This window comes from Lasioglossum baleicum, chromosome 7, assembly GCF_051020765.1.
Source record: "Lasioglossum baleicum chromosome 7, iyLasBale1, whole genome shotgun sequence".
NCBI lineage: Eukaryota > Metazoa > Arthropoda > Insecta > Hymenoptera > Halictidae > Lasioglossum > Lasioglossum baleicum.
In genome coordinates, this window is record NC_134935.1 from 14,485,814 (window position 1) to 14,503,566 (window position 17,753).

The following is a 17,753-nucleotide window of genomic DNA, read 5'->3' on the forward strand; positions in this document are numbered from 1 at the left end:
CTTAACTATGATCCATATTTCATTACATTTTATTTGTTACATTGCTGAGCCTTGAGTACGTCTAAACATATTTTTCATTAACATTTTGTTTTCTGACTCGCACAAATTAGGAATTTTTTTCATTATGGGGTATCTCTTCTTTTAATAATGGAGCTTGCAATTTCATTTAAGAAATTCTTTACAAGGACTCCATCAAGTGCTTCCTCTATCAAAGATATTTTAACTTCATTAATATGAATTTTTACCAAAAAATAATGTGTCTCCTTGGATCCTTTCTTTAAACATTGACTAGACTCAGCGTTTCTTTCACATAATCCTACTTATCCTGTTTCAATAGCCTGCTACCATAATTTCACTTCAGAAGCCTCTTCTAAGACCCTAAGTTCTCATTTACACCGATCAGGTCTCTCGCAAAAGCCACTTTCATCTGCCAATTTCACACGACAGCACAAACCCCAGTCAATCCTATCAACTTTCCAGCCACATGCCGCACAACCCCAAAAAGCAAACTTCGCGAAAACTCTCTTGCACTCGCCATGCCGGCAGTAAGCAAACAAGGCCGGAACCGCGGAAAGATGAATCCCCGATCAATTTCGCCGATCGAGACCTCTGCTCGGAGCGGTCTGATTTGCATAAAGATCTCGCATATCGTAGAGTCGCGCTCGGTCCAAAGACAATTTTTCGCATTAGCATTCTCTCCTGTTCGACTGCGCCGGGTATCCGGGTGAATTGATGCATCCTCGCCGGTCCAACGATCCGGTATCTTGCCCGAGCGATCGAGCGTGTAATCACGATTCGAAAACACCCAAGCGAGCGTTTGAACGCATCCTACGCTCCCGAGAGGCTATCACGAGCTGCTTTTGACCGACCACTATAATTAATTTGAACTCTGTTCCCGTAGCTGTGAGATAGAAACGGGACCCGGGACGCGTGTGCTCTCTGTGCGAACTGTGTGCGCTGCACGAGGCTACTTCCGAGCCCCTGGAGTTCATCGTTTAATCCATAAACCTGTATATACATACATACCAGGGCTCCTTCGGTCCCACGGCGTCTACAGTTAACCACTTTGTCTGTATCCCCTGGCGCGAGTTCCGAGTGTAATGAGTCGGAGAAGAACGAAACGACGACGATCGACGTTCTTTTGTTTTGTTTCAGCCAACCATTGTCCCACGCCTGTCTTCGAACTTGTTCGAGCGGACTCCCTCTCTTATTCCGGCGATGGGACAAATCCATTACGTTCTGGAGTCTCCTCGAACCATGGATGGACCCCCTTGTCTTATTTGTTTCATGTCTGAGGTCACTGGAAGTTGCTGGCTGTAATTGTCTTGGGGAGAAATGAAAGAAGGATTTTTTTAGTGTTACTAGAATTTTTCCTTTGACTGTACGAATTTTTTTCGGTGTTAACACGAGAACTAATTCGCACAGATAAAAGAACAAGTATTTTAATAATTTCAAAAATGGCAATAAAATTCAATATGTACCGGAACGCGTAAAATCATCCCGTAAAAATTGAATATTGTCTTGGTTATAATACTGACATTGTGAAATAATTAAGCGCTTCGTGCTCATTAGTAAGAAACGAACTTTCGAGACAGTCTAACGTAACGCTGATGGGTGGGAGCATGAAAGTTTGACGAAGAATTTTTTCGGACACTTCGCCGTCTGCAAACAAGCCTCGGCTCCGCATCGTTAGCACGAAGATCAATGTTTCCCGGCTAAAACAGCGGCGTCGCGAGGCGATTCCGTCTTAGTTTTCGACGGAAGTTCTCCGTCTCGCAGGATCCTCGAGATGTTTCTTACAGACAGAGGCCCGGGGCGGTGGCTGGTACGCGATTAACAGCCACGACGCTTTCGAAATAAGGGAAACGAAAAGAAAAGAAAGCGTGTACACGCGAGGAGGATGAGGTGACCTAACGAGAAAGACTCTCTCGGAGAGCGCGAAGAACGGAGGCGGCGCGCACGTTTCGCCAGACCTTTCGCTCTCGGATCGCAGATGGCATTGTGTACACGCCGAGTGGATATGTATTATGCATATGCGTCTGCCTGTAGACGTATGACGGCCGCGTGTCTGCCATCCTACGGCCGTATTACCGGCGTACACAGACATTTCGCCGGGCCTGGCACACTGCCAGCCCCACAGATCCCGGGCCTCTCTCTGTTTATCAACAGAGAATTATGCTAACGGGGCCGATCGAGTGTTGCCGGTTCACCATTTGCGTAACGCGCTACACCGACGCCCCCGTGTGCTAGAAAATTATTTCAATGGTCGCCTGGACTTGCTCCGAGTTCTTTGGGTTCTGTATTGTTGGACCCCGAGCTTGGCATTTCTGGTACAGAGCATTGAAGTGTTGTTGCAGATTTGTTCAATCCTTGCACTGGTTCCTTATACACAGTTGCACTAGAGGTGCTCATATCAATTCAGTGGTTTTAGTTTATCAATCTCAGTAACTTTTAAATTACCTCTAGTAGTCCTTTAATCAGCTGTAGTAGCTTGTGAGTCAGCTCTGGTCGGTTTAGAGTGGACCTATAATTCTTGAATCAATCGTGGTAGTGCTTTAAGCAACCCTGTTGACCTTTGAGTCGCTCTAGTTGTTTTAGAATGAACCTAGTAGCCCTCGAATCAACCTCACCAGCTCTTGAATCAGTCCTAGTAGTGCCTGAATCGATTCTAGTAGCCTTACAATTAGCTCTACTAGTCCTTGAATCAACTCTAGTAGCTTCTGAATGAGGCCTGGTCGTTTTATACTGGGCTTAGTAGACCTTGAATCAACTTTAGCAGACCTAGAATCAACTCTACTAGCTTTTGAATCCAACCTAGTAGTTTTTAAATCGACGTCCTTTACATAAATCAGATCGACGCGACGTTTGCAGGGTAAGGATTCGCACAAACAATTTGAAATGCCGTGTGAAAAATGCAGAGGCGGATGAATTGTTTAAAAATCGATCCCCAGGACCGTTTAGAGAGACTCCTAAATAACGGAGCAGGGAGCGGTTCGTGTGTCTGGCGTCTCGCGAGAGAAGCTCAATGGAGCGGGCCGCGCGATTCGCATATTTGGCGACTGCCGAACAAAGGGAGCTGCAGGGTCGGGTTTCCGCGGAGCTTCTCGCAACAATTTTTCTGGCGACCCAGATACAGCTCTCTTTATCTGTCTGTCTCTCTCTCGCTCTCGCTCTCTTTCTTTCTCTGTTGCTCCGATTCGCAAAATTCGCGATCGCGCTCGCGCGAGTGCCACGCGACGCCACTTGCGCTTTTTTCCTCTCGGCTCGAGCCGAGACTGGAAGACCGCCAATGGACAAAGGAAACGGCGAGTCGTGTACTTCCACAGAGTTTCCCGAAATAATCTGCCCGTGACTAAATAAACCAACGCCGGATACGTCGTATTCGCGAGGAGAAATAAAAATAAAAACCGGGAACGCGTTACACGCTCCAGACCCGTGGTCGAGCGCTAGCATGCGCGCCGCTTAGGCTCGCAGCCCGTGGTCGCGGAAGTTTCCAATCCGCCACCTGCAAATTTAGTTTAAAATATCTGTCCTCGAGCAATTTTATATTACATTATTTACTTCGTCTTTGTGACTTTTATCGGTAAGATTGATGTTGGACGTAATTGTTTCCCGCGAATGTTGTTGGAGAAATGTGCCTATAATTAATTATTTTAAGGAAAAGGATATTAACACTAAATAAATTCCGTATAGTGTTGAAATAACAAGCACTATCTACCGGTTCATTTTTTGTCAATATCGTAAAAATTGTATGGCTTAAAATAATGTGGTGTGAAATAACTGATAAACTCATTTTTTTAAATTTTGACTTAGACCACTTTAACTTAGTCACTGGTTCCTAACATTTACTTTTATTAATATATGTCCGACAGTTCTCTGATTAAAATGAGCCCAAACACGACACAGTTAGGATCATATTTGCTTGTTTAATCCACGATTCTGTAGAACACCGATTATCCGACCCGATGGCGCTTGAATACGTGTTTCGTACGCGAACAGTTCATCTAGATTTTTGAACGTTTAAGGTCTTAAATTAAAGATAGAAGATTGCACTTTAATTGGATCTGATTAACAGTTTAAATGATTAGATTATGTCAACATTAGCGAGAAATGATTTTTCAAAATCGGTGGAAAATCGTAAATTCTTCAAATCGCGTCTTCGATGTGTGGAAATGCAGACAAACGCGAAACTAAGCCTAACAATAAGTGCATCAAAAATTGTTTAAACAGACAGCAAATCTACCACCACAAAGGATACATCTACACACAAGTTTTTAAAAATGGTTCTTTAAATGGTCAATCTAGCAACGAAAAAAATTATTAAGTTTCTTGGTCTCATTTCGAGATTTTGACGAATTTTAATAACGCGAGGGTGGTTAGTCCGCCGGCCAGAATTGGTCATTCCGTAATAGATCGCGGACTGGGCTGGTCTATCGATCCCCGCGTAAATCGGCAACCTTGATTCCCAATATCTGTGCAAGCGGAACACTTGACACCAATCTCTTTTTCTCTCTCTCTCTCCCCTTCTCTCCCTCGTTTCTCCTGCTTCTCCCGTTTCACCCCGTCCCCACCGCGTCCATTCGACTCGGTTCACCCTCTTCTTCCCTTCGTTCCACTTCCTCTCCCGTCTGGGTTGCTACCTCGTTCCATTTCGCGCGATTTCTGATCGTTCTCCGGTAAACCTAGAGCATCTCTATCTGCGCTATTTATCATTCATAGTGACTGGTATACCGTTCCTAAAATTTTACACCCTCCGGACGGGGTGAATGCACTCTCGTAAATCGGACGAGCCGGAGTGGTAGACCGTGTACAGTCGCACACCCCCCCACCCCCGACCGTAACCATTCGTACACGCTTGTATCTTCTCCAAAAAGTATGAAATATACTGATACCCCTCTTGAAATATTGCGCGCCGATAATCCTGACTTGTTCGAGCGATGAACGCACTGCACCGCGTATGCTGAACGTAATTTCTGATATTAGGATCCATTTTTTGTCGATCTGGAAACAAGATGGAAGCTCGTCCTAGCTCAATTCTGAATCTGAGTGAAAGTAATTAATCGTGGGTGATATTTTATGTGTGTGTGTGTGTACTTCGAATGATTAGGGACGATGTTTTTATGATCCTGTGTAGAAACTTTTATGGAATATTGTTCCACCTCAATTTTGAAAATGTTTAAAAATTATATGTGGACACCTACGATTAGGAAAAATATTTTTATAAGCCTGTGCAAAAATTTCGTAGAACTGTATATTTTTCTTTGTTCTTAGTATTTCATATGCAACTTTTATTAGTTCGACGAGGAAAATGTTTTTAATATTGTAAAATGTCACCAAACGATTGAAAATTTATGTAACATTATATTTTCCATATTATGAAATTTTATTTTGATATTATAAAAATGTTCTGCATCAATAGCAATGGAAAACAAGTAGAGACTTCCTTCCTTCTTTAATTTTTTAAATAATATTGGATAAATGATGGACGTAACGGGTGAAACTGGTCAACAAAAGAAAAGTTTCTCGGCGATATATTCGCGGGTTCTGGGAGTATCCGCAACTACGGCGACAGCTGCCACGATACACGGTATCGGTATCTGTCGCCTGGATATATTTTTAAGTTTATCGTCGAACGATGGGCGACCGGAACGAGAGAAAAGCCGACGGCTGCGGCATGGCCGGTTGGCGTAATTCAGATATTAATACACGACCGTCTGCCTGTGTTCTCCTCGGGAATTCGTGACGTATCCCGGGGAACAAATGTCAATTGACACGCGGGGTCCTCGGTGGAACGATCTTTCCCACAACTGTCCGCCGAGCGAGGCGTCGCCACACCAACAATTTCTAAGGCCCTCTGTTTGTCGGAAAAGATTCGTCACCCACGAATGTCGTTCTTTCAAACCTCTGGAATCTCCAGCGGAAGCCAACTCCTTCTTTTTTTAGAGTTTAACTTGGAGTTCCTGAGACTGTGGTTCTCTTTGTTTTTAGCATCTAGAGACTTTGGAGACCGCGGTGCTCTATGGGAGTTGCGGAATCTTTCTAATTAAATGGTTTGCAATTTTTGGAGCCAGACTGACGGAATGGTTTGTTCCTGTTTTTGGAGTAACTCTCTTCGGAATTGGACTCAATTCCGATTTTTGAGACAATGTTTTTATTTATCACTCTCGGGTTTGACACTTTTGGGATTTTTTGAATTTTTCTAGTTCAATCTGACTGTTCTTTAGAATGGGATTTAAGTTACTGATTTTTTAAAGCCCACGTTTTCACTTGGTTTTAATGTTTAGAAATTTGGACGTATCTGGCACTCTTTGAATATTTGGAATTTTTGGAATTCTTCATTTTTTAAAGAATTAATCCTGGACGTCTATTTATGAAGAATAATAGCCTCCTTCGTTTTCAAACATTAGGACCCACGAATTTTGTCTTTCTATTTTCGAATCTGTTATATTTAGGAATTTGTTGAATTTTCCTCGTACAATGAAGCCTAGGTCCTCTTTATTCGAAACAAGCTTTGGTCTAATTTCGTAGACTAATCTCACCCGTATTTTTAGAGTTCAGAGGCTCGAGTTTCTTTATATTTATTAGTCAGTCAATCACCTTGTCGTTCCTAACAATTGCTGTAGCCTTACCAGTCTAAACTTGGCTACATAATTCTTAAAAAATCAAGAGCCTGCTTGTTATAAAATTTTTCATTGTCCTCAGAATTTAACACGTTCACATATAGTGAATCGCATGATCTCCTCTGAAACTATTCTAACATTTCACGAAGGAGGTGCATTAGATGGAACATTTAAAAAGTAAAGTTCTAATGTTAATATAATTTTAGAAAAATAGAGATCGCATTTGTTTAAAATTTGTAACCATCCCTCATTTAATTTGAATCTCAAACTCGTCGGCTGAAGAAGCTCCCTAACCTCAAGCTCTAGAGCATCTAAACTTTTATAGCCGCGGATAGAGCTGATTGAAATTGCATTTCAAATAGAGTGATCGTGAACTATACCAACTGCAGCCGCTCTCAATCAAGTGTCATATTCGAAAACGGAGCGTGCAGATTGAAATTACACATAAATCATCCCCACCTTCTCAAGAGGCACCAGTAATGGTGGGAGTAGAGGCACCCAACGTCCTTGAACAGTCTGATCCTCGCCGCTATAACCGAACCTGATAGTAGATCGTCGCTAAACAGATTAGAGGCGAGTGCTATTTTCAGTTTGATTAGACGTGCGATTCCTGAAAACGAGCGTCGGAAGGTCGGAGGGAAACTCTGCGAAACGAGGTGTCCATTGACTCGTTGACTTCTCGATTAATCGTTCTGCTCTTCATCAGCCTCGTAACCGTGGAAAAGCGCGGCACGCTTTGAAGTTGCTGGCAGGCCGAAACCCCGTGTGTCTGTGGATCGATGCGTTTCCACCGAGCAAACGAACGTGGGAAACGCCTGGAACGCAAATAGTTTTCGCGGAAGGCGTGAACCGCGAGAGAGGGGGCGAGGGAGGAGGGCGCGGGAAAACTGGCAGCGCGTTGCCAGGATTCTTGAACGCTGTCAGTCTGACTGCTGACTATGCGAATTTTCGCGCTCGGCACCGAAATCCGCCGCTGATCCGCTGACGAAATGCTTGATTAAATTAATTTCGGTTTAGAGAAACACCGGCCATTATGGAACTGCGTTTCAGATCCGATTGCGAGGTTATTTTACTAGCTTCATTGAAATTGTTTTATTCCACTGGAGACAACAATTTATTTAACAATAGCGAACCGTCAAAATGACGAGTTCCAACATGTTTAATTTACGAATAGTTTTAATGTAAGAATTATTCAACAAATTTATTCCTCTGGGTATATATTATTTAATAATGGTTTCTTTAATAATATATAAAATCATTCAACAAATTTATTTCGTTGTGTTAGGTCTGAGTTAATATTGTGCAGCGAATAATATTCATATTTTGGCTGGATAAGGGGGTCAAAAGTGCCCCTAAACCAAATTGAATTTGCAATTCGATATCTTATCCAAAGAACTCTGACACTCTGTGCCAATTTTCATCCCCATGTGTCGCAATGGAGGGTAGTAATGGAATGACGAAAAAATCATGTTTTTTTCGTGATTTCTCTTATCTCCTTCAATTGAGATTTCCGAAAAGAATCAGGGATATTTTAGTTATTGCATATTAACATATAATTTTCCAGATTTGTCAAAGTGGGGGCACACAGTTAGAAAACTCAAACGCCGGTAATTTTCCAAAATTGGACATTCCAGCATTGTCTGGAGCACTGGTTAATTAACAAAGATTGGCCTGTCGGCATTAGCGTCTCTCAGGACTTGTTTATCGAGGAGTTTCTCGCTGGCTTGCGTAAGCCGACAGAACAGGACGATTCGCGGATGCATTCTTCTCAGACGCGACAGAGGAGGGGCGTACACACGCTCTCGTACGCAACACCCAAGCGCTAACAATTATTTTATTATTGGCCCAATTACGCCGTTATTGTTTTCACACACGCGCGCGCGCCACGGATCGTTTAAAGCGGTTTGAGGCGGCTTCCAGGCGAGATCTCGTCAGGGTGATTCAACCGCCTGGATTTTTGCGATGCGGAGTTCGGCCGTTGATCGTCGGAGGCCGTTGCAACCGGCTCGGCTCGCCGTTTGCAACCGCGTTCTGCAGCCGCGAGCGGAATTTTTCCACTCTGTAACTTTCCCATAAATCGAGCGAACGCGCGTGTAGTACGCGCGCCGGGAAAAAGCTGTGTAAACGCGGTTAGACCGAATGCCGCATTAAAATTTCATGCCGCCCGGAATTTCCCTTTGTTTCCCGTAAACATGGAATTATACTTGCATCGGACGCTCCAGTCGGCGCGGCGCTGCGCGTGCCTTTCCAGAATGCTCAATATGAGTTCCGCCAGTCCTAACTAAAACGCCGAAAACTTTTCTTCCACATAATGGGAATTACCAGCGATTTATGCAAACCACTTTTTCTGTTTCGCGAAGAGAAACATATTTTCTAATTTAAATTTTATCGACGCATCAACTGCTAGTGTTGCTGTAATTCTTTTAACAATTTCATAAGTCCTAAAAACAGGTTAAACTTTCTCGCGTATGCATGGTTTGGATTTTTGCAATGTAATGGTGCCTGTAACTATTTGATCTGCATTATTTTCGAAGGTCACTTTTACATTTCTTAAATCGAATGCTATATATTTTTTATATCATACGAAAGCGTGTGCTGAAACGAATTCAAGATCACCTAAGGTCATCGATGGAATAAAATTTTATTCCGGTTTGAAGGGAATTAATAACGTACATATTTAATTAATTTTGCTCGAAATCTTCATCACAAATTTGATGAAAATAATTTGTGGGCAGCTAGGAAAGAATGATGCAGCGAATATAATCCAAGGCTCGTTTTCTCGGTTTGGGCGTAAGTGTTTCGGTAGCGAGCTCGACGATAATTCTCCAAGGGACCAAATTGCCGGCGAGAAGTCGCGGATCCGTAACGAGACGAGACGAGACGAGACCGTGGAAAAAGCTCTTCTCTGTGGTCTCCCGGAGCTTCTCATCTCCATAAAGCTTCCCGGTTGCATCGCTCTTGCGCGCGCGCGTTCTCTCTCTCTCTCTCGGCGTTATCGAGATATTCCTGCATTACACGTAAAGTAAACTCGGGAATCCGACGGGGATACCTCTAAGTTTCGTGTACCGACGATATTGCTTCTGTATCCGAAAGCAATTTCGACTCTAGCCCCTGGGAGAGCTTCCAGTTCCTCTTCCGGTACGTCAGCCTCGAAACAGAGCGCCCGGCACACCGGCACACACGGTCTGTCCCTCGTTTCCCGAAAGGCTAATATCACCTGGCAAATTTTCGAGTTACTGATTTTCAACGAGTCTGCCACTCTCTGTGACGTCGACGACCTCTGACATCCCCCAAATATCACAGTCGGGAACAATATTAAGCGAACACCCTAGGAGCATCTTTTAAAATTGGACCATACACAGCCTGAGGCTTTTTGAGATGTTAGAGGGATTAGTTTAGTAGGTAATATTTCTATTTTATATGATACATTCGCAAACCTCAAGAACGCATAAAACAATGCAAAAATGTTAACAGAAGCTAATACAGTAAAGTCTTGATTTAAGAAAATTGGCTATCCTCACCACTGCTGGCTGTATCCATAGGTATCCATACACATGGACAGTTTCATCGCAATTTTTGTCAACCAAACATTTTCCCTACCGTAAAAAATAAACCAGATATTTAGAATTTTTAAAATAATTAAGACAGCCTATGTAAAATTGTCTAAAACTTTATTTCTCAAACTATGATGCACTATTTAACGCTCGGTTCGAGTCAAAATGACTCGAATATTTTTAATTCACGATTATTGAGATTGTAAAGACATGAGATTGTAATGACATATGTTGTAAAAAAAATTGCTAAAAATTTGGATAAAAGAATAGTTCCTATAAAATAAGAGTCCCTGACGAAAAATAACTGCAGGTTCTAAACGAAAGTTTTCGCACGTAAGGCTTCAATTTTCCATTAAAACAACTCTGTAATATTTACCAGAAAATGTTGATACCTCCTCCCACAAAATATCATATTACAGAAAGATATTATTTTACTGTATACATCACTCCCTTTCTTCCTCCCCCGAGGGAATATTCATGTTTCGTTAAACAATTTGAAATTCTCTCGACCTGCATTAACAAGACGAGCGTTCTTCAGGTACTTCCACGGTTTCCTTTTGTAAAACTGTTATCTGGGGATTGAAGAATTGCTGCAAGTCTTCTTTCCCGATAGGTACATCGGATAAGGAATGTTCAGTAGCGCGCGAGGTCGTAGGAAGGGAGAAGAAAAACAACGGAAACAGAAAGCAGGGCGTATTTAATTATGAACTGGGAATTTAATATTCCCTTCGAACGGGCGAAGAAGTCACGGAAATTCATCTTCGTGAGTGCAGTGTTCAAGATACAAGAGGGGAGAAAAAAAGAGCCGCCGCGACCCATTTCCCGTGTTTTAAATATCCGCGCGCAGTCACAGGGCTGAGCTACACCGTTTCGCACTGCGGTTTCAATATTCATCAGAACCCGCCCCAAGTTTCGTACACTTAGTTCCCCGGTGCCGACCGTGTACAGGGTGGGTCGGTTCGCATGTGATTTTTTCCCTCAAAGTTATGCCGAACAAGCTTATCTTACAACAAAACTCATAAAATTACAAAAACATTAAGTTCTTAACTGTGCAGGGTCTAATTGTTTAAATAGAAGTAAAATAAAATATACTTGGCCGGACGAAAACTTATTCAAGGACTGAGAGGCAGCTCGAGTTTCTCGGCTCCTCCCGGGGTACGCCCCGCAGTGGAGGGAATAAGCAATTTTCTTAGATCTTAAAGCTCCCGTTTTCTTAGATCAAGACTTTATTAGCTTTTGTTCATATTTTTGCACTGCTTTACGCATTTTTGAGGTTTTCGAATTTATAAAATAGAAATGTATTTGTATATCAATGAAATTAACCTGAAATCAATATTTATTCTTCTTTTACTGCGTGAGAAGTATTCTACTCGGCAGATTCAATTTTTCCTCGTCTAAATTTTGGAAGAAAAGTGGATAAAAACTTGGAATTTGCGAGAAAATTCCAGTTACAATTCCTCGAATTCTCGGTATTAGGGCCACCTTGTACATCCAGAACATCTCTTATCCATCATCCCACGGGAGATCCTTCTCTACCCGTGATACCTGAAACTCGGGCATGTGTCTGGCCCAGTTTGATTGGTTCCTCGCAGCTGTTTCGCTTGATTCCGATTGTTATGATCCCCAGCCGTTCGTCTCGACGTAAGAGTGGTTTCACATCGATTACCCGTGCTTTCGAGCTAGAGACCTGCATCCAGTCGTTTCCATGAAAAGATTATGAGTACGCCGGAGGATCTGATAAATTGCTCCATTTATTGGTCTATTATACATATCTCCTCTGCTTACTATCCTCGGAAGCTAATTGTACGATCGAAATGCTTTTACTGATTCAGGGGACAAATAAAGGCAAGCGTACTCATTACATTTGAAATTACAGTCCATTATATTTGAAAACAATTTGATATTTATTGGGAGATCAGGAAGTATTATTTTTGAAATTACAGTCGACTATATTTGGAAACAATTTGATATGTACTGGGAGATCAGGAAATATTATTTTTGATACTGCGGTCCTCCAACAACCTTGGGAGCAGAAGCTTTCAACGATTTTGGTGAATCCGCGGTCGCCCCGGGCGTTAGGCACTTTAGGTACAGTGTTTGGCGATATTTACTGAAATTCTAAGGCCTACGAAGATTCACGGGGATCTATAGAAATCTTTCTTGGTTGGAGTCGTCGCAAGGTGAATCGTATTTTATTACTACTAAAGGATATTGATCTAGAAGGAAGCGAAACTGCCTTGTTGATATGTAATCCAGAATTCTTCCGAGTGCATTTATCCTCCAGTTCAGGAAGAGCTAATACTTTCTCTGCAAATTCCATTTCAGTTATTTGTACAGGCAACGCGTCTTCCTTCTCTGTAGCTTGTCTCTGTCTAACTTTCCAACAAGAAACTCTGTTTCAAAGATGCATATTACGCTTAATTCACTTTACCTGTTTATACAGGGTGTCTTTCTTTTTAATGGCACAAATGATATTTATGATTTGCACAGAAATCCGGAGTTTATTATTCAGCACGAGCGACGCCACGCAAGTGTCGTTTATGTTACTCGTCCGGCGATTGAGGCAGTTAAACTGTCAAATTAAATCGATAGGAGTGGTTGGTATTATGCGGTAATTCAAAAGCAAGCCCAGTTTCCATTGAGCAATCATGGGGGAAACGTATAAGCAGCTTTCACCGTAAAACAGACGATGAATCTCTCTCTCCTCTTCTTCTCGATGCTCTGGTGTGCCATTGTCTCGGATTTCCCAGTGTTTATCGCCTCGCGGTGCTTTTTTAGGGCGGGAAATTGTAAATAGAGTTTGCACCGGCGATCGATCCACGGCCATTATCGTTATTGCTGTTATCGCGATCGCGACGGCCCCCATTATATTATATTTACGGTCACGCGGCGAAGAACTTTCTAATATCGCGGAGTGCTCCCTCGTCCGGGATAATATTTTCCCACTCGATATTTGCTAACCGTGAGACCGCACTAATGTTACGCTGTTGCATAAGTTCTGCCTCGATGGTGCACTCTGTCCACAAATTCGATTCTTCTAACCGGGCCCTGACTGATTCCCTAAATTCTCCAACATCGTACACGAATTTCTTAGACGAATAATAGAAAATGCAGAAAGCATCATTTATTTTCGTTATGGAACTCGTGGTTGACCTTCCGCGTGTAACCAAGGTCGTTTATGCCCCGGGCGAAATTTCATCCTTGAATTTCTTTCATGTCAAAATCGATTTTTTCACATTACTTTAAATACAGACGGTGTCGTAAAAATAATTTTTATTTTTTCTTAAAATGTTTCCAACAGAAATTAAATTAATAAGACTTCCAGAGAAATATCCTCGAATGAAACAGCCTGTCCTATCAAATTCCTCTCCCAAAGTTCCCAAGCAAACTGTTCCCTTCAGGAACTAAATACACCGTGCCCAACACGCTGATTTCACCTCCACAAACATTCCTCCGAAAAACCAGTCTCTCAGCAATCCACTGTGTACTCTTCGCCTGTGCCCGCCCTAGCTCCACATGCACACAGTCAAATACCTAGACCCGGTTTGCCGCGAGCTTTCCGCCAATGATTTTATTGTGCCTGGGGTCTGAAAGGTCGCCGGTGCAACGTCGTTCGAGTGACGCGGCGAGAAACAAGAAGAACGCGGTTGCAGGCCGAACGGTGTCAGCAGCTCCGGTTTTATCACAAGTGTCGGCCCCGATGTCCAAGATTACAAGGCGACCAAGGGGGATGCTCAGAGGACAAGTGGAGTTACGGGAGGGGGATGAGGCGGGGGAGAGGTGTGGACACGACAGGGGATGGACAGCCGATCCGTCAGCACGCGTGAAAGCAATCACGAGGCGAAGATGCTCACCCGTGTGGGTGTCCCTTTGATTTTCGGGATTAGAGGATTTGTTTGCCGTTTGCGTTGCTCCTCGGCAATTTGCGGCGCTCAAAACCCCTGTCCACGTGCTCTCCGAACGTAGAAATCAGCCTTAACTGGCTCCCGTGCATTTGCCAATCGCTGCCCTCGGTTGATCAAGAGGAGACACCTGGCTGAAGGTGAACGAGCGCTGGCTAAATACTGAAGTGATCTCTATTTCAGAGTTTGAGAATTCCTGTCGATGGGTAGAGTACATAGAACTCCTGTGGATCGATCATTTTTGGAACAGGGTTTGTTAGTTGACCCTTTGACGTTGGCCGTTGGTGGTTTTATCGATGGGTGCAGTCTGTAGAAGTTTCTAGATTTGATCATTTTTGGAACGTGTTGGTTGACCTTTTGGATATTGATGTTGGCGGTTCCTCGATTGGTACAGGTGCGTAGAACAGCTTGTGGATTGAGCATTTTTCGTATACGATTCGCTATTTGATCATCTGAACCTTGCTGTTGATTGTTTCGATGGATACAGTCTATAGAAAGTTTGTGGATCGTTCATTTTTTAGTCTACTCATTTTCTACTATTTGATTTTTCTTGAGCCTTGCTGTTGGTAATTCTCGAGTTATAGAGGCTGTCGAAGTTTGTAGATTGATCTTATGAAGTTGAAGTTGTGCGAGAGGAAGGAAGGAAGGACTTGTCGGTAAAGCTATCTAGCAAGCCCAGATTTATCAAAAATTGCATCGCCTGAATAGATTCGTCTCGATCGCAATTTGGAATTGGCGAAAATCTTTTTCGAGGTGGAAAACGCGTATCGGTGATTTTGATCGGCAGCGGCAGTGGCATCGACAAGGGCCTTGGAAATGCCTGTGAACCTTGTAGGGACAAAAGAGGCGCGAAATGTAGGTGAGACAGAGTAAGGCCTTCGCGAAAGAGAAGAGGTGCTGACACCGGCGGCTAGCTTAAGCTCCACCCCGGCACCGATTGGTCGATGAAACCCTGTCGACGGGGGACGTGCACCCCGCCTTACCTTAAACGACTCTCCTGAAAATATATTATGCAACGTGTAACGTGTGCAAGCACTCGTGGCCGTGATACCCAACCGGCACGTACCATTCGGAGATTCTTCAGCCTTTCTGTGTCTTCGATCCTACCTGATCGAATCCACCCCTTCGTCGCTATCTCGGCTATCCTCCAACCCTCTTCAATTTTTCCATCCAGAGACACCACTAAAAATTGCTGTACCATTATTCATGATATTATTTACGTTATCAAATATGTTGGTATCGAATCAATTACTACACATTTAAATTGTATGACGTATTGTATCAATTTCATATTCCTATAATGAAAAAAAAATCATATACAATGGAGTTATTCTAGGCCGGAAGAAATGTTTAATTGTCAAGTTAAAATTGCTTCGACTGCGAAGGATTAATCCCCTTCTATTTTTAGTATTTTCTCAGTTATTTTAGTTTTTTATGATGGTAATTAATTGATCACTCTGCACCCTTACAGAAATGGCGACGCTAAATATTGGAAGAACTTCTCGTTGCATCAGCGGACCATAATTAAGTCCAGCACACAAATCCAAATTTACAGAAGGGTCCACGGTTTACTAATTGATTAAATTTTTTTCCAGATTCGCCAGTGAACGGGACTCAATTGGAGCACCAGCATCTCGTACCTCGGTCCACGAGCGAATGTGAGTGGCTTATTTTTATTCGAGCATTATAATACCTCGAGTGCTAGTTCAGCCTGCATACAATATTGAGAGGCACATTTGTCCAGTCTTTATACGATATTTGTTACAATTTTTGGGTGACTCGTGAAACTTTGCCAGAGAGGAACGAATCTGTATCCTTTAATATTATACTAGTTTACCGTCAACATGAATTTCCAGCTTCGGAATGTGGAATTTATGTCACCTAGATATGAGTGACGTTGCACTGAAAGCGTTAAGTATACGATGTTTGCATCGCGTATTTTGATGCATTGCTCACGGTGTTCCGCAATGTTTACTCCGAGTAGCCTTGTGACTCAGGCTTTTAAAATTATTTACCATTTTTGGTTATACCTGGCAACCAATGTTGTCCACGCGAAACACTCAACTTATTATAACTGAATTTAATGAATGCAGACTTATTTTTAAATCTACATTAAAAATTATTTTTCTTTCACTCTCACCCTATGTTTAAAAAAATCTTGAATGTCCAAGTTTCCTAAGAAAATAAAATGATTGCTAAACTCTCATGTGAAAATTAATTGGTTAAATATAAACACGTCGATGTATCAAATTGGCTCCAATAATTCTTCCACCCACTGTATTCATATCAGATCAAGAAGATGGACATTTAAATTGCAAAAATGGAGGAGTTAATCAGTAATTGGCCGTCCAACATCAGAAACACATTCTGTCCCCGTTCATTTCGAAGGTGTCGCTCTGCTATTCGTCTCTTTATTCCATTCAAGATTCACCCCGCCTGTCCCAGCCTCTATTTGGTCCACAAAAGGAGCCAGGAAGAGAAACGTACGTAGTCGACGACTATACACCCTGGTCTCGAGGTTTTCCATCGCGACTTTCCCATTCCGATGGCTCTGGCTCCCTCGCGAAACTTTTTCGCCAACCTCCTCCTCTCCCTTTTCTTCACGCCTCATTGTCGAGACGAGTTAAAAAGAAACTCCTCCGGCTGCATGAAGAGCAGCGAGGGCCCGATCGATGAGAGAACAGAGGGATTCGTTATCGTTCCAGTTATCCTCATGGTCCAAGCCACTGTCGAAATGATTCTTCATTGATGGACACTGTGAAATTTTTTAATCGGCCAGATAACTCCAGACGTTACCACTTGTTCACATTAATTTTTCGTTTTGTACATTTCCACAAGCAATAGAAAGACGTTTATTTGTTAATTTCCTACAGGATATTTCCGCAAGAAATTTGTTCTACGATATTCCAACAAGCAACTCATTTTACAACTTCTTACAAGGCATTTATTTCTTAATTTTGTACAAGATTTTCTGAATAACATTGTTTCGTGATTTCCTATAAGGAATCCATTTCATAATTTTCTGCAACAAAATGCATTTTTAATTTTCAACAGTATCTTCCCACAAGAAATTACGTTATGAATTCTCACAAGACCAAGCAGTTCTCCCAAACCTATTTATTCATTTCTTACTAGAATTTTCTCCAAGAAATTCATCTGATAATTTTCTATAAGAAATGTAATTCATAGTTTCTCGTACAAGATTTTCTCCGAAGAAATTTATCTTATAATTTCCTACAAGAACATTTATTCGACCATTTTCCACAAGACTTTCCTCCCGAAAATGCATTTACTAATCTCTTACAGGAAACGTACTTAATAATTTCTCCGAGGAAAACAATTACCGAGTGTCCGAAAATAAATTAAAAAATCGCATGCACTATATTCGAGACTCCTTGCTCCTTCAACCCCCACCGAAATGAAAGGATGACCATCCCGCCCCTCAGCTTAACCAACCCGTACCTCAGACAATAGAAACGTAATTCACATTAATGCCAGGCGGTTCTTCCTCGCCGTAAATCATCGCCGTTCAAAAATAGTAGCCTCGAGCTCCAGCTGTTGGAAGAATAATTCAAGGGACGTCGGTGTTTCTTTGCACCCTCGCGAAAAAGTGAACCACGCTGGAATCGACTGAAAGCAGACGGATAAAAAGATTAAGGCGATACAATGTTTCACGC

The 17,753-nt window shown here is 42.4% G+C and overlaps 1 protein-coding gene across 6 annotated transcripts in view; it reads left to right on the forward strand.

The window, feature by feature from the left end:
• Kcc (solute carrier family 12 member kcc) overlaps nucleotides 1-17,753 on the forward strand; it is a 197,055-nt gene that overhangs the window by 11,090 nt on the left and 168,212 nt on the right. For all 6 annotated transcript variants that reach the window (XM_076427657.1, XM_076427660.1, XM_076427658.1 and 3 more), the window contains one exon: nucleotides 15,672-15,734. In XM_076427657.1, the coding sequence (XP_076283772.1) occupies nucleotides 15,672-15,734 (63 nt within the window). The remainder of the gene's footprint in view (nucleotides 1-15,671; nucleotides 15,735-17,753) is intronic.